The 21696-nt window shown below is 46.4% G+C and overlaps 1 protein-coding gene across 12 annotated transcripts in view; it reads left to right on the forward strand.

Annotated features, from left to right (window-relative positions):
- Positions 1-12239, forward strand: part of DLGAP4 (DLG associated protein 4) — a 201913-nt gene extending 189674 nt beyond the window's left edge. For 11 of the 12 annotated variants that reach the window (XM_059893033.1, XM_010811462.3, XM_010811463.3 and 8 more), the window contains 3 exons: positions 8621-8712; positions 9401-9556; positions 10409-12239. In XM_059893033.1, coding sequence (XP_059749016.1) covers positions 8621-8712; positions 9401-9556; positions 10409-10627 — 467 coding nt within the window. In that variant the 3' untranslated portion in view covers positions 10628-12239. Of the gene's footprint in view, positions 1-8620; positions 8713-9400; positions 9628-10408 lie in introns of all 12 variants that reach the window. The other variant, XM_059893034.1, reaches the window with a different exon arrangement.
- Positions 12240-21696: the final 9457 nt, after the last annotated feature.

Raw genomic sequence — 21696 nt, forward strand, 5'->3', positions numbered from 1 at the left:
TATCAGCTTTCTCTAGTTGGGGTCTGCAGGCCTCTCTAGTTGCCCACAGCATATGGGATCTTAGTTCTCTGACCAGAGGATCAAACTAGTATCCCCTGCATTGGAAGGTTGATTCTTAACCATTGGGCCACTAGGTAAGTCCCTAGAATTGTCTTTAGTGAGAACCTGGAGAACTGGCATTAACCCTGTTTTGATTTATCTGAAAACCTTTATTTTTGCTCTCATTCTTATTAACCTTCATTTTTATTGTGAAATACACATGCAAACAGTAGACAGAATAAAGAAAAATTTAGAACACTCCTTTTCTCACCACCTAGTTTACAAAATGGAGTATTACCAGGCTCTTTGGACCTGGTGATAGATCACCTTCTCTCTGCCATAGCAGTAAGCACTATCCTGGTTCTGTGTTAGTTATGCCCTTGCTTTTCTTTATACTTGTACCACATATATGTGTGACCCTAAGGAACATACTGTTTAGTTTTGCCTGTTTTCAAAATTTACATTCATAGAAGCCGGGTGTCTGAATTCTTCTGAAGCTTGCCTTTTTGGTTCAGCCTGGTTTGTGAGATTCATCCATGTTAATGCATGTACGTGTAGTTCATTCTTTCCATTGACATGCAGCATTCCACCGTATGAACATGTTGCTTATCCATTCCACTGATGAGCATTTGAATTGCTTCTACTTTTTGGTTGTGAGCAGTGTTTTTATAATAGTATTAAAATGTAATTTATATATCATAAAATTCACCCCTTGAAAGTATACAATTTAGCGGTTTTTAGTATATCCAGAGTTGTGTGACCATCACTGCTACCTAATTTTAAAACATTTTCCTTACCCCAAAAGAAACCTTGTACCCATTCAGCCATCACTCTAGGAAATGGCAACCCACTCCAGTATTCTTCCTGGGAAATCCCAGGGACAGAGGAGCCTGGCAGGCTGCAGGCCATGGGGTCACAAAGAGTCAGACACGACTGAGCAACTGAGCACAAGCACTAAAACGCGCATCTGCTTCATTCGCTATAGATCCGCCTGTTCTGAACATTTCACACGCATGGAATCATACGCGATGTGTTCTTTCATGTCTGGATTCACTCTGCCTAATGTTCTTGAAGTTTATTCATGTTGTAGCATGTGTCAGCACTTCACTCCTTTCTATTGCTGAATAGTATTCCATCGTGTGGATATATTGCATTTTGCTTATCCATTCATCAGTGGTTTCCGCTTTTTGGCTAGTAGGTATTCTTTGAAACACAAAAGTGTAATGGAGTCCAGTTGGTTTTTTTCATCTGTCGCTCGTGACTTGCTGTCAAGTCTACGAAGCCGTTGCTAATCCAGCCTTGTGAAGATTTACTCCTGTTTCCTTCTGAGAGTTTTATACCTTTAGTAATTACATTTAGGTCTGTGGTCCATTTTGAGTTAGTTTTTGTATGTGGTGTGAGGTGTTGGTCCACCCTCATTGTTTACACTCGGATATCCAGTTGTCCCAGCATTTATTAGCGAGACTCTTCTTTCTCAATTGAATAGTCTTCTATCTTTGTCAAAAACCAGCGGACTAAATGTAAGGATTTATTTCTGGACTCAATTCTATTCCACTGCATTAATGGACATGTGTATACTTAGGCCAGTACCGTACTGTCATGATTACTGTAGCTTTGAAATAAGTTTTGAAACTGGGAAGTGTGAATCCTCCAATTTTATTTTTCAAGCAAAAGAAGTTTATGGCTAGCTCTCATTTTCTCACTAAAGGAAGTTCTAAAGTTCATACTTCATTTTTCATTTCCGTATGAATTTTAGGATCAGATTGTCAATTTCCTCAAAAAACAGGCAGATAGGATTTTATTTTGATAGGGATTGTGTTAAATCTGTAATTCAGTTTGACAGGTGTTGCCATCTTTTAAGTCTTCTGATCATGAACATAGGCTATCTTTATTTTTTCTTTCAGTACTGTTTCGCAGTTTTCAGTGGACAAGTCATATTTCTTTGTTAAGTTTATTCCTAAATATTTTATTCTGTCTGATGGTATTGTAAATGAAGTCTTTCTTCATTCCATTGTCAGCTGTTCATCGTTACTATATAGACACAATTGATGTTTGTACATCAGTCTCGTATGCTGCAACCTCTCTGTTTTGGGGGGAATTCCTTAGGATTTTTTATATACATTATGTCCCCTACATATGAATGAGTTCCACTCCAAGAGCACATCAGTAAGTCGAGTTTGTTCATAAGTTTAACGAAGTTGGCCTCGGTATCCAACTAACACAATCATTTATATAGTACTGTACTGTAATATTATTTTCATGCAAATAATACATAAAAAACAAGTACAGAAGTAAAGAAAACATTTTTAATTTTACACTACAGTACCTTGAAAAGTCAGGCAGTACAGTGCAAGAGCTAGCATCCAGGGGCCGGCACTAACAGGCAGGAAGCGTCACTGACTAGAGGAGGGAGAGGCGGTGGGAGACAGCGCGGCTGAGCGACGTCGGCACGGGAGACGGGCAGGCTGCAGTTGCACCCAGCCTGACCCTGATGGGACGCGTGTTCTCATCTTTGAAAGTTCACAACTTGAATGTTGGTACGAAGGAGACTTACTGTAAGTGAAAAGACAAATTCCTCCAACCTGTTCTTCTTCAGGAATATCTTGGCATTGGCTCTTTGCTTTTTCCATATACAATTTAGACTTGGCTTTTTAACTTCTATGTTGAGGTTCTGACTGGAATTATATAAAATCTGTACATCAGTTTGGTAGAAAATTGATGTTTATAAATGAGTCTTTTGTATCCAAGAACATGATTATGTCTCTCCATTTATGTAGGTCTTCTGTAGTGTCCTTCATTTAAATTTTATATTTTCCACACAGAAGTTTTACATATTGTTTAAAGATTCGTTAGATTAGTATTTTAATTTTGGAAAGATGTAAGTAGTATTTTTATTATTGTATTCTTTTTCTTTAGTTGATGAAATGCTCTTGCCCTTTTTATTGATCTTGTATCTAGAAATACTGCTGTATTCTTATTTGTAAATAAGGAATTGCTTTTAGCATTGTACCATTGTGTATGATGTTTACTATAGGTCTCTTATAAATACACTTATTCTGGTTAAGAAAATTGTTGAATTTAATGGAATTTTGTGTATCTATTTAGATAATCATATTGTTTTTCTAATCTGTAATGTAAATTTATTGATAGATTTTTCTCCTTTCTTGTCTTATTTTTAGATTAATCAAATATTTATTTCCACTTTTCTCATGTTAGCTTATTGTTCTTTTAGCAGTTACTCTGTATCCTTGACTTGGTAAGACTAAATTAATACTTTTACCACTTCACAGATAATGCAAGGACCTTGATCATGTGTACTATGGCCGTGAGATATTTCAGTTCTATAAATATGATCTCACTGCCCCAAGACATTATTGTTGTTTTATACAATCAATATTACCCACATAATTACTCTTTTCTTTCTGGTAACACTTCACTTCTTTATTTCTGTGGTTATGAGGATCACTTTCCTCTGCCCTAAGAACTCCCTTTAGTATTTATATTAATACAGTATTTGTCTTAAAATCTCTGTATTTTTCCCTTTTTTTGAACAGTATTTTTTGCTAAGTATAAAACTCTAGGTAGGTATTGATCTTCTTTCAGTACTTTTATTTATAAAAGTTACTATGTTCTGGTTTCCAGACTTTCTATTGGAAAGTCAGTCTTCCTGCTGCTTCTTTGAAGAATAGTTTTTTTCCCCTTTGCTTTTAAGATTTTTCTCTTGTATTTGAGTTTTATCCATTTTTACTAGGATACCCAGGTATGGTTTTCTTTTTGTTTTTCCAACTTGATGCTCACAGGGTTTCTTGAATCTTCAGCCTGAATAAATTTCATCAGTTTCAGAAAAGTCTTGGCCATCATTTCCTCAGATCTCTGCTCCATTTTATTTCTTCTCTCCTTGTGGACTCCAGTTACACATATTTTAGACTGCCATGTCGTTTCTTCATTTTCTCTTCTGAATTTTCCTTCTTTTTTTTCCTCCTCTGGACCTCAATCTGGACATTTTCTGATGGATTATTTTATAGTTTAGCTGTAATTAATCTACAAAACTTATCTATTGCAATCAGTGGGCTTCCCTGATAGCTCAGTTGGTAAGGAATCCAGTGCAGTGCAATCCGCCTGCAATGCAGGAGACCTGGGTTCGATCCCTGGTTTGGGAAGATCTCCTGGAGAAGGCAATGGCTACCCACTCCAGTATACTGGCCTGGAGAATCCCATGGACTGTATAGTCCATGGGGTTGCAAAGAGTGGGACACGACTGAGAGACTTTCACTTTCACTGCAGTCAATTTCAGTATGTTTTTAGTTCTAGAATTACATTTTATTCTTTTTGCTAGATTTCTGGTTCTTGGCTGAAATTCCCCATCATGTCATATATTTTCTTGGACGAACTCAGTCATTTTACAGCCCTTGTCCAGCGCTTCTAGTACCTGTATCCCCTGCGGGTCTTTTACTTTTTTCTGGTTTTTCTCTTTTGCTGTGCAGTCATTTGGTCCTACCTCCTGGCATGTTTGGTAATTTTTCTAAATTTTTATTTTTCATTTATTGGCTGTTCTGGGTCTTTGTTGCCGCATGGGATTTTCTCTAGTTGTGGTGCACAGGCTTCTCATTGCAGTGGCTTCTCTTGTTGCGGAGCACAGGTTCTAGGGTGCTCAGGCTTCAGAGGTTGCAGCTTCTGGCTCTAGAGCACAGGCTCAATAGTTGTGGAGGCTCACAGGCTTAGCTGTTGCACAGCATGTGGGATCCCCCTGGATCAGGGATTGAACCTGCGTCTCCTGCATTGGCAGCGGATTCTTTACCACTGAGCCACGAGGGAATCCCCATGCTTGGTAATTCTTATTCAACACCAGAAACTGTATATGAAAACTACAGAAATAACTTGAGACTCGGGATGATTTTTTTTTTTTTTTTAAGAATGATTTTCTATTCTTCAAGAATGGATTTACTCTTACAGACAATAGCATAGGGCGAAACCAACTTAATCCAATATGAGATTCAGCTGATTCAGAGCTGGGTTTTGTGACAGCTTGGGGTATTTCCAAGCCCCTCCTTCTTGGCAGACACTGAGCTCCAATTTTTGTCTTGCCCCCATCTTAAGACGGCTGGAAGCTTTGCTCAACTTAAGGTGCTTTCCCCCAAGTCCTGTCTGCCTTGTAGCTCCGAATTCCAGTTTTGGTCTGTCTCCCTGTCCCTGTGGAACTACCACAAGCTCTGCCCAGCTTCTGAGACTCTCAGCCACCACTTCGTCTTTGGAGCACTCAGCTTTTTGCTGCCTATAAACTTGGGAGGCGCCTTGGGATAACAGACTATCAGACTCACCTGGTTATAGTTTCCCTTCTCACTAAAACCTTAGCCTCTCAAATTCTGGCTGCTTTGGTAATTTTTTAATGCCTTGAAAGAGATATTTTGTTGTTTTGAGTATCTTATTTAGTTTTTTTTGTGGGTTTTTTTTTTAAGTTCAGTTTATCTGATAGTAATTGGTTTTTCATAGCCAGAATCAGAAGTTATTAGAATTTTCTAATACTGAATCTGTCTTATAGTACCAGAATAAACCCAGCTGAGTTATATTACTTTAGTACATTGTTGCACTTTTGTTAATATCTGATTTAATAATTTTGCCTTTATTCTTGATAATTTGGCTGGTAGTTTTCCCTTCTTATCCGTGTCTTATTTTAGTACCAAGGTTCTCTAAGCATAAAATGAGATGGGGTGGTTCTTCTAGTCATAGCCTAAGTCATGATCACTCTGAAGAAATTTCTTTTCTTCCATTTCCTCTGTCCTTTTAGAACTCTAACGGATGTATGTTAAGTTTCCCTCTCTCTTCCATGTCTCTCAGTCAGTATCAGTTCAGTTGCTCAGTCGTGTCCAACTCTTTGTGACCCCATGGACTGCGGCATGGCAGGCCTCCCTGTCTAACACCAACCCCTGGAGTCCACCCAAACCCATGTCCATCTCATTGGTGATGCCATCCAACCATCTCATCCTCTCATCCCCTTCTCCTCCCGCCTTCAATCTTTCCCAGCATCAGGGTCTTTTCCAATGAGTCAGTTCTTTGCATCAGGTGGCCAGAGTATTGGAGCTTCAGCTTCAGTCCTTCCAATGAATATTCAGGACTGACTTCCTTTAGGATTGACTGGTTGGATCTCCTTGCAGTCCAAGGGACTCTCTCAAGAGTCTTCTCAACACCACAGTTCAAAAGCATCAATTCTTTGGCACTCTCTCAGTCACTTTCTTTTAAATAGTCTCTTCATTATAATATACCTACTTGCTGCTTCTTTTTTTTTTTTTTTAAGTATTTATTTTATTTTGCTGCACCAGGTCTGGGTTGCCACATGTGGGATCCAGCTCCCTGACCAGGTATCAAGTCCAAGCCCCTGCATTGGGAGCACAGAGTCTTGGCCACTGGAACTACCAGAGAAGTCCTCTAGTTGCTTCTTCTATTTCTTAAAAAAATAAGGTACCTAAGTGCAGTCTTATGATGAGGAATTCTTCAAAAGGGACTTCTTTTATTCCCATTCTACTTTAGACCAAGCCAGGTACATACACCCACTGCTGCTGCTGCTGCTAAGTCGCTTCAGTCATGTCTGACTCTGTGTGACCCCATGGACAGCAGCCCACCAGGCTCCCTCATCCCTGGGATTCTCCAGGCAAGAACACTGGAGTGGGTTGCCATTGCCTTCTCCAATGCATGAAAGTGAAAGTGAAGACGCTCAGTCGTGTCTGACTCTTAGCGACCCCATGGACTGCAGCCAACCAGGCTCCTCCGTCCATGGCATTTTCCAGGCAAGAGTACCGGAGTGGGGTGCCATTGCCTTCTCCAACATACACCCACTACCTGCAGTTATTCCTGGCAGCTTTAAGATGTCCATCTAGCAGTGTAAGGGTTTTACACCGGGAGCTTTTCCACTCCTGTCCACTCATCCTTGCTGGTTTTCATTACGGTTTATTCTTTGTGCTGTGACCATCATGACCCTGGTTTCTGTGATGCCTGATTTTTCTCTTGCAGTAGTTCCAGAGCTCATGTCTTACCTCCTTCCATGCTCTTAAATCTCTTTTCAGAGCACCTCAATCTCTGCTTTGAACTACCGTTTAAATATCTGTGGCTACATGTCACACTTCTCATCTGTTCTCTGGCAACAACTTCCTGGTAAACACTTATCTGCCATTTGCTGCTCCTATACTATGTTGAGCTCCTGCATGGGCTCCTTTGTAAACTAATTTCTAAATGAGGTGAAATTCCTCCTAGATAAGCTGTTTTAAGTAGACTATTATGGGGGAGGAGGCAGGAGGGTGTCCCAGGCTGGCAGGAGCTCCTCAGCATGGCGACGGGTGCAGTGCGTCCTTCAGCCTGGTCTTCTCTCCAGGACACCAGAGGGCAGTTACCAGGCAGTGTTGTCGCCCCCTGCCCCCCACCCTCGGTGCTGAATCAGGTTCAGGGAAGCTCCTGTTGCAGTCCACACCCCTTTTTATTTCAAACAAGAGATTATTGGTTCTCCTCTCAAGTTATGCTACTTTTAAGAACTCAAAACTGTCACCTTTATCTGAGCCCTTCAACTGCAAGAACCCCCCCTGTGTGGCTGTCGCTGCACATTGACACTTCCTCATATACCGTGCTCTGGAGCTCCACCAGGAGACAGTGTGCGTTTTGATTTATGTACTGTTTTGCTTTTCAGTGATTTCTAAGGGGGTTAGGAGATAGTATTGTCTTCCTGTTACTTTATTATTTTGATGACATACTTTATTATTTTGATGACATACAACATAATTAATTTTTTTACTTTAGAAAAAAAAATATTTGACTGCGTCAGGCCCCAGTTGTGGCCTGGGGGAGCTTTTACTGCAGTACACAGGCTCTTTGTTGCAGCCTGTAGGCTTCTCTTTCGTTGTGGCGTGTGGCTCGTGGGATCTTAGTTCCCTGACCAAGGATCAAATGCGCACCCCCTGCATTGGAAGTGTGGAGTCTTAACCACTGTACACCAGGAAAGTCTCCCCTGCCACTTTAAAAACAGAAATCGCACTAAAAGACTTCAGTCTGGTATTCCTGGGCTGAACACTTCATGGTTAACGCTGCTCTTTGCTCTTAAGGCTTGTGTGTTCCTAATGCAAGTGGCCCATTCTTGTCGTGTCCTATCTTTTCTCAGGGCTCCTGAAATTAGCTGTGTCATTTTCTGTGTGTGTTTACTCTCAGGAAGAATTTGAATATATATAACAGGGGTTATCTTTTCCTTGAAGGTTTTGTAAAACCTCACCTATAAAACTATATAGGCCTGGTTCCTTTTTCTAGAGAAGATTTTTAACTCCTGCTTCAGTTATTTTAAACAATTATTGGTCTAATCAGATTTTCTATTTCCTGTTGAGCCTATAGTAGTAATTTGTTTCCCTGAAAAGTTTTTTTCCATTTAAACTCAGTTTTCCGATTTATTGCTGTGAAATATCCTTAGCAACTAGTGGGTTAATTACTGTGTAAATAAAATGAAGACTGGCTGCCATCACCACATGATGACTGGTATCCTGAGGTGATGGGGAGGGAGGTGAAACCAGACCTTGTGCTCTGCTCAGCCTTTCTCCCCCTTCTCTCTCAGTCTTAGGGAAAGTCCTCAGTGCTGTGGGCAGTGCCCAGCTACTGATGTCGCAGAAATTCCAGCAGTTCCGGGGCCTCTGTGAGCAAAACTTGGTAAGTGTGACTCTTCTTCCTCCACAGTGGGGGCTGGATTAGCCTCCGAGCCGCTGTGGCCTCCTCCCTGACATGGCGAAGGCCCTGCCCCCTCAGCCATCGGAAGGATGACACTGCACGTGTCGGTGCCCCCACCAGAAAAGGGCCGGGGTGCTCCTTTCAGGTCTTTAACACCTTCTGAAATAGAAACGTGAGCTCTGTGTAAAAACAGACAGTCAAGGTAAGAACTAAAGAAATAACCACCATTAGGCTTGGTGGGTCTCCCTTCTCCGTCACCCTCACCTGTCCGGCGGCAGCTCTTCCTGTGGGGAGCCTCTTTCCATCCGGCCAGGGCTGGGGCACAACGGCCAGTGTTTGTCTCTAGGACCAGTAGGGGTTTGGGGGTTCACTGAGGAAGTCATGAGGAGTGTGTTAGCTGAGAACAGAATGATGGGAGGGCACCCCCATGGGTCTGTAATCACACCAACCTGGGAGTGATGCTGCCTCCTCCCTATGAGACGAGACGAGTCGCCCGCCAGCCACACAGTAGGCCCCGAGGGCCTTCCTCACCAGAGCCCGGCAGAGGTGGCGAAGGCTTCGTTACCATGTGCATGAGAACCCACGCAGGGTCAGGAGACCATACTTGGGATGGGGTGCAAGACAAACCCCCCTGCCCTGCTGGCCCCACTGACCCACCTCTGTCCCACAGAACCCTGATGCCAACCCACGTCCAACAGCCCAGGACCTGGCAGGGTTCTGGGACCTGCTCCAGCTGTCCATCGAGGACATCAGCATGAAGTTTGATGAACTCTACCACCTCAAGGCCAACAGCTGGCAGCTGGTGGAGACCCCCGAGAAGAGGAAGGTGAGCATGGAGCAGTGCGGAGGGGAAGTCCAGGGACAAATTCCTGGTCGGCAATAACGCTGCCCACATCGGTCAGTGCTGCTTGGCTCCCTTCTCCGTGTGTCGTCTCTGAGCTGGGGGCTCACGTCCATCAGTGTGTGGGGTCCATGCTCAGCGCTCGTCCAGCATGCCGCTGGTTCTGTGTAGTTGAGGCTGCCCCTGAAGCATGCCTTCCTGCCCTGCATGTTCGGAAAATGGGACTCCGGGAGACACATGCCCTCAGCCTGGAGCGCTAGTGTAGTCACAGCTGTTGGAACGTCAGAGGCAGAAAAATGGTCCTCCTCCTAGGACCACGCTGCCAGGAGTCCAGGGGTCTGGACCGGATTCTGCCTCCCAGGCCGGCCTCGTCCCTGAGGCCCGGGCTTCCATCTGTGAAACAGTGGTGCCCAGTGACCCCTTCGGTTATTGGGTACTGGACTGTGGCCCTTGTGAGTTCTGATCCCCTAGAATAGCACGTGCAATGTGATCTGGGAGTCGGAGGCCCTGAATTTAAATCCCATCTCTCGCTGTGTGATTCCTGCGTGAGTTTTGGGCTCTCAGTGGTTCCAAGCAGGGGTGGGAAGAGGTGGTCTGTCTGTCCCCTCCTCCTAGAACTCTAGGATTGTGAGCTTGCTGTTTGCTCCTCTGCCTCGTGCTCTTCCCACCATCATCGCTTCTTGTGGCTTCCTGGTTCCAAATGTGTGTTGCTTGTGCCCGATGCAGGGGAGCTGGGGTGGAGACTCCAGCTGCCAGCATATGGTGGGTGGTAGTGCCGCCACATACACGGTGGCGCCTTTATTTTATTTTTCTTCCCTCCTCACTGTCTCACTAAAGGAAGAGAAGAAAGCACCCCCTCCGGTCCCAAAGAAGCCAGCCAAATCGAAGCCGGCAGTGAGCCGCGACAAGGCCTCTGATGCTGGGGACAGGCAGCGGCAGGAGGCCCGCAAGAGACTCCTGGCGGCCAAGCGGGCGGCTTCCGTGCGGCAGAACTCAGCCACAGAGAGCGCGGACAGCATCGAGATTTATGTCCCTGAGGCCCAGACCCGGCTCTGAGACCAGGAAGCAAGCAGTTTTAAATCATTAAACAAAAACCACAAACTAAATGCAAATGGAACAAAATTTTCTCAACCTTTAGTATGGTCATTCTGTCTAGAGACCCTGAGCCAACTTTCAAATTGACGCATCCAAGGGCTCACGATTTGGCTTCTTTGGGTCCCTCCAAGCTTTAGGTTATGGAGACTTCACACACACACAAAAATCAACAAAAACATGAAACTAGGAAACTTTTTTTTCTCCTCTTGCTGGCCACGGCGGACTAGATAGATGGACTTCGGCAACTCCCCGGCCCAGCCTCCAGACCACGGTCTTTTTACTCGTTCTGTCTAATGAGAGCTTAAACTAGCCTGTTTACAAGATGACCACAGCCCAGGGCCAGCCTTGGGCGCCTGCCATGCCCTTCCTTCTCCCGGCTACCCAGCTCTGACCGTGGAGTTCTCATCCTTACGTTTCTCTTTGCCCTTCAGAGCTCACACAGGGGTCACCATCCCGACGCTCGGCTTTCTGGTTCTCAGCCCTTTGTGTGGTTGAGCCCAGAGGACAGAGAGATGGACACGCGTCCCCTCCCCCACCAAGTGCTCACACACAGTCACACACGCGCGTGCACACGATTGCAGGTTCCTCCCAGCAGAAGCGGCCCTCCCACGCGCTGCAGCCTCCGGTCTCACCTTTCCGAGACCGGGAGGAGGGCTGAGGTCTTGGAGGTGGGGGGGGGGGGGGGGCGGGGTGAGATAAAAACCACAGCTACCACACTCCAGACTCCCGCCTTTTTCTCTCTCCAGCCCCTTCCTTCCTTCAGCAAAAATGTATGACTCAGAGTGACTTGCTGGGGCCACTCAGGAGAGGGCCCCTGTGCTCCAGGGGTGGTGTGCCCTGGCCGAGCCCATGTACAGCGCCCGAGGGGCGGGCGGCCGTGTCTGTACGTACGTGTACATATGCACATAGGCCTTAGAGTGTATATTTACCAGTCGCCCCTCTGCTCACCCGTGCCCACCAGCGCCGCCGCGGGCTCTCGGGGCACCTGGCAGGAGGCGGGTGTGTGAATAGCATATATTTTTACATGTACTATATCTAGGTGTGTGTACAAGTGTGTGTAAAAATATATACCTTGTGTGTAAGCAGCCCTCCCCCCCCCCTTTTTTTTTTGACTCTCGCCTGCCCCCCACCATGGGCCCATCTGCCCAGCCTCTGAGTTTTTCTATTTTTTCACCCCAATCATCCTTCTCTCTCCCCAGCGCCACTCCCAGCCCCACTCCCAGGGTGTCATGAGCCCTGCGCTGCAATGGTCCAGGCCTGCAGGGTGAGGGGAGGGTGGGCAGGGGGCAGGGAGAAGGTGAGGCCGGCCCGCAGCGAGCTCTGTGCACGAGGCTGCGCGCTCCAGTGGCCACGGCTATGGTATTGGGGCTGTCCTCTGTCCAGCACCCACCGCAGGGGGCCTGGGTGAACTGCGGGCCTGCTCTAGGGCCCATTCCAGCTTGGCCGCCGTCTGTGACCTTGGGCAAGTCACTTGACCTCTGTGTGCCTCAACTTCCTCCTCTGTAAAATGGGGACAGTCCCCGCCCCTCCCTACCTCACAGGCATGTTGTGAGAATAAATGAGGTAATGTGTACCAAGGGCTCATGGTGTTATTGCGGTGGGGTGGGCCAGGCTGGCATGAGGTGGGTGGAGTGGACACCCCAGGAGGCAGCCAGACCCCTCCCAGGTGGCAGGGGTCTCTTTGGAGACAGGTGGTCGAGGGCAAACTGCAATTCCAGCTAAAACACCAGCTCTGTGACGCTGGGCAAGAACACTAAGCTCTGGATTCCCTTATCTGGAAGCTGAGTGTGTAACATCTGCCTGACCAGCTTCCTTGAAGAAATAAAGGCTTAGGAAGTTGCTATATGGTGGGACTTCCCTTGTAGTCCAGTGGTTAACACTACACGTTTCCAATGAGGGGTTGTGGCTTTGATCCCCAGTTGGGGAACTAAAGTCCCACATGCCACGTGACACAGCTAAAAAATGTTGTTTAAAAAGTTGCTATACCAGAGCCAGGATGGGCCACCCTTGCTGACAGGTGGTGCCCACGCCAGACCCCGACCCTGCATGCACTTCACCCAGGATGGGGCACTCGGTACCCCCAACAGCCGTCTCCACCCAGACAGTTACACGCCCTGGATGTGCTTCCTGAGCACCCACCCTGCCAGGCCCATGGCCTGGCAGGTCACTCGCAGAACTCACACTCCGGTGGGGGAGACACAGAGCGTGTCCCAAGTGAGCGCCAGCCCGTGGCAGACAGTAGAGAAGGCGCTGCAGCGCAGTGAGGCCATGGGAACCCTGAAGGCACTGCTCAGGCTGGCCTGGGCAGCAGCCTCTGGTCAGGGCAAGGGACAGGGGTGCTCACCGGCTTCAGGGGCGGGTGTGGCAATGGGGAGACCACGGGAAAGTGCATTCTAGGCAGAAGGAACAGGAAGTAATGATGTCTGGAGGTAAGAATATGTGTTATAGAAGGTTCCTGGATTAACACACCATTGTAAATACAACACTGTAAATCAATTCTACTTCCCAATAAACATTTTTAAAAAAGAAGGTTCTTGGGCCCAACTAAGCTACAGATACCTGGTCTCCTCCCTTGGCCCAACCCAGCTGAGGTGCTGGTTGACCTCAGACCCAAAGGAACTAGCTTCCCAGGAACTTTGTTCGGGCTGCCCTGCCCTCCCCAGCGGGGCCGTCTGTGAGCTTATCTGAAGGCACTGGGCCGGACCCCCTTCCCGAGGAGCAGGGTGCCCTCATGTCTAGATCCTGGTAGTGGCGGCTGAGCATCCAGTGACCACGGCTGGCTCAGATTAACTCCTGGGGCTGCCTGGACCTAGCCCCACCCTGAGACATAGCCAAGAGTGACTTGAGGGTAAGTGAACAAGTTTCAGGTGGCCTGGGCACTGAGCTGGATGCTCAGAACCAGAAGCCTGGAGGAATATAGGAGCTGCTCCCACTGGCTCTGACCAATCAGCAGCCAAGCTTTATGCCAGCCCAGCCTCGGGGCACCGGGAGGACCCTCACCTCTTCAGAGCCTGAGTGTGTCTGCTGCAGCAGGGGTGAGGCCTTGTGGGTCAGACCAGGGAGAGCCCTGCACACCCCGTGTCAGAGCATGAGCTGGGCGGGGAGGAGGGACACACCTGATGTGCTGAATCTGGGCCCCTGCTCCCAGCCCTCCTGGTGCAGCACAGGAGAGGCCCGCCTCCCCAGACTGAAAGGAGCATTTCATGTCTTTACTCAGAATCACCAACTGGCAAGATTTTGCCGTATTTGCATTGTTCCTTTCTGGGACATAAACATCTCCCTCACCTCAAGCATTTAAACAGAAGCTGCACACACCATGCTGGCTCACTCCAAACACACCAGGTGACGCCTAAGAACACGGACACTCCTTCCCACGTGAGCACGTGCCGTGTGCTGTATGCTCAGTCACTTCAGTCGTGTCCGATTCCTCGAGACCCCATGGACTGCAGCCTGCCAGACTCCTCTGTCCATGGTGATTCTCTAGGCAAGAATACTGGAGTGGGTTGCCATTGCCTGCTCCAGGGATCTTCCAGGTCCAGGGATCAAACCCACGTCTCCTGCATCTCCTGCATTGCAGCGGATTCTTTGCCACTAGCGCCACCTGGGAAGCCCAGTACCACTGTTACCCGCTTAATTTAACCACCGAGTGGCCCTCAGGCACCTCCCTTACCCAGGACAGCACTGAGGCCTTAACACCAGCTAAAGTGGGGGTCTCCAGACGGCCCGCAACAGCCTCCACGGCTCTTCCTTCATATCCAGCCAGGATCCAAAGCAGGACTGTTCACTGCTCTCACGTCATCGTGTCTCTTTACTCCCACTGAATCAAAAACAGTTTCCCCACTTTTTTTTTCATGACCCTGACATTTTTAAAATACCCAGGCGTCTTGCAGAGTGTTACATAATTTGGATTTCCGTTTCCTCATGATGAGACTCAGATTGAGCATGGCTTAGATGATGTCCCCTTCCTGCACTCTGTTCTATCAGGGAGGCTTTTTTCTCTTCATGGACAGGCAGCTTCCCAGGGGACCTGAGAATCCTTGGCGTCTGCGTTTCCAGAGCACAACCCTTGAGGGAACAGAAAGGGCCAAGCCCTCTGAGCCAGAGACCACGAGGACCCCAGATGAACAGAGATGAGAAGCTCCCATCACCACCAGCCCTGGAGCGGGGCTGATAAGAGAAATGTAAAGTGAAGTTGGGGGACTTTCCTGGTGCTCCAGTGGTTAAGAATCTGCCACGCAATGCAGGGGACATGGGTGTGATCCCTGGTCAGGGAACTAAGATCCCACATGCCACTGAAGCCTGTACAACGAGGATCCTGCGTGCCATAACTGAGACCTGACGTAGCCAGATAAATATTTTTTAAAAATAAAATGAAGTAGGGCGTCTGCTACCCACCTGAATCTGGCTGATCTGAAAAATCAACGCAGTCCTCACTGCCCTTTCCATATGGCAGCCAAGGGACTCCTTAGAAGCACCCCCTCCATTCCCTCAAAAGTCCCCCTCTGATCAGGACCCTTTGCACACTTCCTGGTACCAGTGGGAGAAAATCCAGCCTCCTCACCTTGGCCTTGGAGGCCTCTGCCCATCTTTCTAGGTGCACCGCCCATGGGAGCACATCCCTTGCCCTCTGCCTTCCAGCTAGCCAGCGTTTCTGCAGGGAAACCCTCCCAAAACACCTCAGCCAGGCCAGGCTGGTGCAAACCTCCTGCTCTACATTCAGAGCGCAAGAGTGATGTCCTTTATTGCTGTCACCGGTGCTTAGATCTGTGAGATTACAAATAAATACAGTATCGGTCTCCCTCAGGGAGACAGATGGGCTCCCCGAGGGCAGGAATAGAGTGTTTTTTCACTGGTCTTGGTGCCTGGCATCAGGAAATATTTCTTAAATGAACGACTTTGTTGGGGAGCACAGGGGCAGGACTTCCCAAAGAAGGTAGTATTTGAGCTGGGCTTTGAAGGATGAGCAGGACTTCTCCGGGCTGCGGCAGTGAAGGGCACAGCAAGCAGGGGCAGACAGGTAGGACTGTGCTGCTGCTCGGGGAAGGGGTGCACCGGACAAGCCTTGAATGCCAGGTTAAGTCCAAGAGCTTTTACCAGCTTTGAACAGAGCAAGATCATTTCCTTTCATAGAACCCAGTTTCCCTTAAGACACGCGCCCCCAGTCCCAGCCTCCATGGAGGCATGGGACTCTGGTGACCCAGTCAGCACCTGAGTTTGTCCCCAAAACAGGTCAGGGGACCAGGCCTGGAGAAGTTCTGTGACCAAGAGGGGATGTGGGCCCTTGGAGCCCCTCAACTGCTAATGGCTTTAACTCCTATAGACTGACAACTCCTACATCTAAATCTACAACCTGAACCTTTCCTGAACTTTACACTTCCTACTCACCATCTCCACTTAGATGTCTAACAGGTAATCTCAAAGTTAACATGTCCACCAACTAGTAAATGGAAACGAGAAGGGTTAGAAAAATCACCATCTGGGGACTTTCCTGGTGGGTCAGTGACCTGGATTCAATCCCTGGTCCACGAGTTAAGATCCCACATGCCTCGGGGCCGCTGAGCCCATGGCTGCAACTACTGGGCCTGTGCTCTAGAGCCCGCGAGCCACGAGAGAAGTCACTGCAAAGCGAAGCCATCGCAATGAAAGGTCCTCGCGTTGCAACTAGAGGGTAGCCCCCACTTGCCACAACTGGAGAAAAGCCCGTGTACAGCAATGAAGACCCAGTACAGCCAAAAATAAGTAAATAAATAAAAAATTTAAAAATCCACAGAATAATCATGAGGAAGCACCAAGTAACTGACCCAGACTCTCCGAAAATGTTAGTCTGTGAAAGACACAGAAAAGCTCAGGGACAGATGGACTTCCCTGGTGGTCCAGTGGTTAAGAATCCACCTGCCAATGCAGTAGACACAGGTTTGATCTCTGGTCCAGGAAGATTCCACATGCCATGAGGCAACTAGGTCCATGTGCCACAACCAGCCCGCTCATGCCCTAGAACCCATGCTCTGCAACTAGAGAAGCCGCTGCAATGAGAAATCCGTGCACCGCAACTAGAGAACAGCCCCGGCTCGCCACAACTGGAGAAAGCCTGCACAGAGCAACGAAGACCCAGCAGAGCCAAAACAAAGCTAACGGACAGATTAAAAACCTTGCAATCAATGCAGAAAAAAAATTCGATAAAACTCAACACCCTTTCATGATAAAGAATGCATGACAAATCAGAACTTCTTCAAGCCGACCCTTGAGGAGGGAACATCCCCCCGTCCCCCAAAATCCACATGTTTTATGGTGAAAGACTGAAAGCTTTCCCCTCAAGATCAGGAACAAAGATGAAGAGTTTGACTCTCGCCACTTCTATTCAACACTGCACAGTTGGTTCCAGCCAGGGCGTTTAGGCAAGAATGAGCTTCGAATGAGTAAGTGAATGAAGGAACGGATGGCATCCAAATTGGAAAGAAAGAAGTTAAACTACCTCTATCTGCAGATAACATGATCTCTCATATAGAAAATCCTGACAGGACTTCCCTGGTGGTCCGGTGGCTAAGATTCCGTGCTCCCAAGACAGGGGGCCCAGGTTCCACCTCTGGTTGAGAAAGTAAGACCCCACATACCATGTGATGTGGCCAAAAAAGAACAAATTTACAAAGAATGAAGCACTGATACATGTTATAACATACATGGAATTTGAAAACATTATGCTAAGTGAAAGAAGCCACATATTATATCCATTTACATTTCCAGAGTAAACAAATCAAGAGACAGAAGGCAGATTAGTGTTTGCCAGGGGATGGGGGGAGGGGAGGAGAGGAGTGACTGCTGATGAGTATGCAGTTTCTTTGGAGGTGATGCTGGTAGAGAATCTGCCTGCAGTGTGGGAGACCTGGGTTCGATCCCTGGGTTGGGAAGATCCCCTGGAGAAGGGAAAGGCTATCCACTTCAGTATTCTGGCCTGGAGAATTCCACGGACTGTATAGTTCATGGGGTTGCAAAGAGTCAGACACGACTGAGCGACTTTCACTTTCACTTTGGGGGTGATGAAATGTTCTGGAGTTACACGGTGGTGACGGATGTATAATTTGTGAGTTTTTTTTTTTTCAATTTTGTGAGTTTTAAAATTACTGAATTGTACCCTTGAAAAGAATGAATTTTATGGTACATAAATTATATAAGTTTTAAAAATGATCTTAAACAGAGAGGTCCATAGAATGGGAAAGCATTTTTGCAAATCACGTATCTGATAAGGGATTAGTATCCAGAATATATAGAGAACTCTTATAACTCAACAACAAAAAAAGCAAACAACCTGATTTTTTAAGAAGCTTTTTGGGTTGTTTTTTTTTTTTTTTGGCCGCACTGCACATCATATGGGACATTGTTTCCCTGACCAAGGATCGAACCCAGGCCCACCCAGCAATGAAAGTGCCGAGTCCTAACCACTGGACCTCCAGGGAGTTCCCTAAATGGGCAAAGAATCTGAATAGACACTTCTCCAAAGAAGATACACAAGTGGTTGATAAGCACAAGAAAAGATGCTTAACATCAGTTATTGTGGAAAGACAAATCAAAACCACAATGAGACAGCACTTCCGGCTCATTAGGATGACTAGTTAGCAAAAAGAAAAAGAAAAAATAACAGAAAATGAAAAGTGTTGGCAAGGATGTAGAGAAATTAGAATTAGTGAACTCTTGGTGGGAATGCAGAACAGTATAGCTATGATGGGAGACAGTATGGCATTCCCGCCCCGCAAATAAACAAACTGAAAACAGAGTCACCACGTAATCCTTCAATTTTGCTTCTGGATATATACCCTAAAAAAAAAAAAATCAAAAGCAGGGACTCAAAAAGATACTTGTATTACACCCATATTAAGAGCAGTATTCTTCACAATAACCAAAAGACACAAATGTCCGTGGACATGAATGGAGAAGCAAGACTGTGGTCTTTCCACACAATGGAACACTATTTAACCTTAAAAAGGAAGAAAATTCTGACATATGCTGCCAGATGGATGAACCCCGAAGAAACTACGCCAAGTGAAATCAACCAGTCACAAAAGGACAAGCACTATGTGCCTCCATTTACATGAGTTTCCCAGAGGAGTCGAATTCACAGTCGGGACGGGAAGGGCGGTTGCCCAGCAGGTGAGGGAAAAGGACAGGCAATGGCTGTTTACTGGGCTACAGAATCTAAGCTGAGGAAGATGAAATGCTTCTGGAGATGGAGAGTGGTGACAGTCATACAATGATGTGAATGTACTTAATGCCACTATACACTCAAATTGGTTAAAATGGTAAATTCTGCTATTTTACCACACACACAAAATCACTGCAGATGGTTGACTGCAGCCATGAAATTAAAACACGCTTGCTCCTTAGAAGAAAAGTTATGACCAACCTAGACAGCATCTTAAAAAGCAGAGACATTACTTTGCCAACAAAGGTCCATCTAGTCAAAGTTATGGTTTTTCCAGTGGTCATGTATGGATGTGAGAGTTGGACTATAAAGAAAGCTGAGCACCAAAGAATTGATGCTTTTGAACTGTGGTCTTGGAAAAGACTCTTGAGAGTCTCTTGGACTGCAAGGAGATTCCACTAGTCCATCCTAAAGAAAATCAGTCCTGAATATTCATTGGAAGGGCTGATGCTGAAACTCCAATACTTTGGCCACCTAATGCAAACAACTGATTCATTTGAAAAGACCCTGATGCTGGGAAAGATTGAAGACAGGTGGAGAAGGGGACAACAGAGGATGAGATGGTTGGATGGCATCACTGACTCAATGGACATGAGTTTGAGTAAACTCCGGGAGCTGGTGATGGACAGGGAGGCCTGGCGTGCTGCAGTCCATGGGGTTGCAAAGAGTCGGACACGACTGAGCGACTGAACCGAACTGAACCCCCCAGCCAAACACACACACACACACACACAGAGGAGGATCAAAGAAATATGACAACCTTGGATTAGCTGTTGGACCAGAAAAACATTTTTTTGTAAAGAACATTATTGGGATAATTGGCAAAACTTGAATATGGACTGTTAGACAATAGTATTAAATTGATGTTAAAATGTTCCTGATTTTTACAAAGATATGTTACCAAGTCCAAGCTCATTCTGCTCGCCACATGACAGGCCTATGAATCCAAAAGAAGAGGTATTGAGGCAAGGAATATGACTTTATTTGGAAAGCCAGCAGGCCGAGAAGATGGCAGATTAATGTCTCAAAATAACCATCTTTCTCAGGGGTCTGGATTCCAGGTTCTTTTGTAGAACCAAAAAGAGAAGGGGTGAGGAAGTAAAGTGAAAAGACAGAACAGAGAGGGAGAGGCTGCGGGAAGTAAAGTGAAAGGGCCATCAGTCTTGCAAAACATGTCTGGGAATGGCCAGCTGTGTTACAGGGGATGTGTTAATCTCTTCTTTTCACAGGTGGGCAGGGTCAGATTATCTCCTTGTGAACTGAACAAAGGTGCTTTAGTTTAACAGTCAGGCAGAGGAGCAGGGTCCTTTGAGGCAGGCCAGCACATATGATTATAATAACAGCAATGAAAAGCAAGTCATAGAAACAGTTCTACAAGAGTGCATGGGTACAATGTGGGGAATATAGCCAATATTTTATGGTAACTACGGTGGCTCAGACAGTAAAGCGTCTGTCTACAATGCGGGAGACCTGGGTTCGAGCCCTGGGTTGGGAAGATCCTCTGGAGAAGGAAACGGCAACCCACTCCAGTACTATTGCCTGGAAAATCCCACGGACAGAGGAGCCTGGTAGGCTACAGTCTATGGGGTCGCAAAGAGTCGGATACGACTGAGCAATTTCACTTTCATAAGTGGAATATAACCTTCAAAAATTGTGAACTATTAGATTGTATACCTATAACTTATATAATATGTACATCAACTATATTTCAATTTTTTACTTTTCCCTGGTTTTAATCATTGCATTATGGATATGTAATACTTTCCTTCTTAGGAGATACTCACTGAGGTATTTCAGTGTAAAAGGGCTTGATCTGTGCAAGTTACTCTCAAATGGTTTGGGAGGAAAATTCACACACACACACACACACACACACACACACACACAGAAGAGAATCTAAGAAAGCCAAATGGTAACAAGTACAGACTCTGGATGAAGGTATACAGGAACTCTCCGTATAGTTCTTATAACTTTATCCTAAATTTGAAACTATTTCAAAATAAAGTTTTTAAAATGTAGTAAGTTTTAAATATGTCCAAAACAGAACTTCTGATTCCTCACCAAACCTGCTCCTTCCATAGACTCAGCTTAGACAACGTCAGCTCTTTCCAGCTGCTCAGACTGAAACCGGTATTTGGTGTCACTTCCAGGGCTCTGAAGAGCTCCAGTACCATAGTTCTTTATGTCTCAGTGCAGAGAAGAATTCGGTGACAGCGGAGTGGTAGATGAGAAGTGGTTTATTAGAATAGGATGCCTGTGAGGCTTGCAAGTGGACAGGTGAGGAATGCCACACCCGAGAACTTACTGGGCTACAGTTTTACAATCAAAGGATAAGTGGGGAGGGGGAGAAGACCTTCTTTGTCTTCCTTGAGTAGACATGATGTTTTCATCATTAGTTCATCCTCCGGGTTGTACAGGGAAGTTTTCTAGTCCCTGTGTGGTCAACTAGGTCCACAAACTATTTTTTTTATGTGCAGAGAGCATGTCCTAGAGGTCAGTAACTCACCTGCTCACTGGGCAATATGTAGGGCTCATGCCACAGTTTTTTTTATTGTTGTGGGGCATGTCTCATGCTTCTGTTGCATGGTTTTGTTGCTAAGCAAGCCTGCTTGGTTCTGTGGTTAAGCAAACCTGCTTTCTCGAGTAACCATTAACTTACAGGGGTCTCCCATATTTTTCTACTTACAATCCCCTACTGCGATTAACTACTTAATCACCTTGGAATCTTCACACACACACATTAATCACCTTGGAATCTTCACAGACACACACCAATCCACGTGAAAATCCTACCAGATGCAACTTCAAAATATGTCCAGAATCCCATCATTTCTCC

The sequence above is a fragment of the Bos taurus genome, chromosome 13, assembly GCF_002263795.3.
Source record: "Bos taurus isolate L1 Dominette 01449 registration number 42190680 breed Hereford chromosome 13, ARS-UCD2.0, whole genome shotgun sequence".
Classification (NCBI taxonomy): domain Eukaryota; kingdom Metazoa; phylum Chordata; class Mammalia; order Artiodactyla; family Bovidae; genus Bos; species Bos taurus.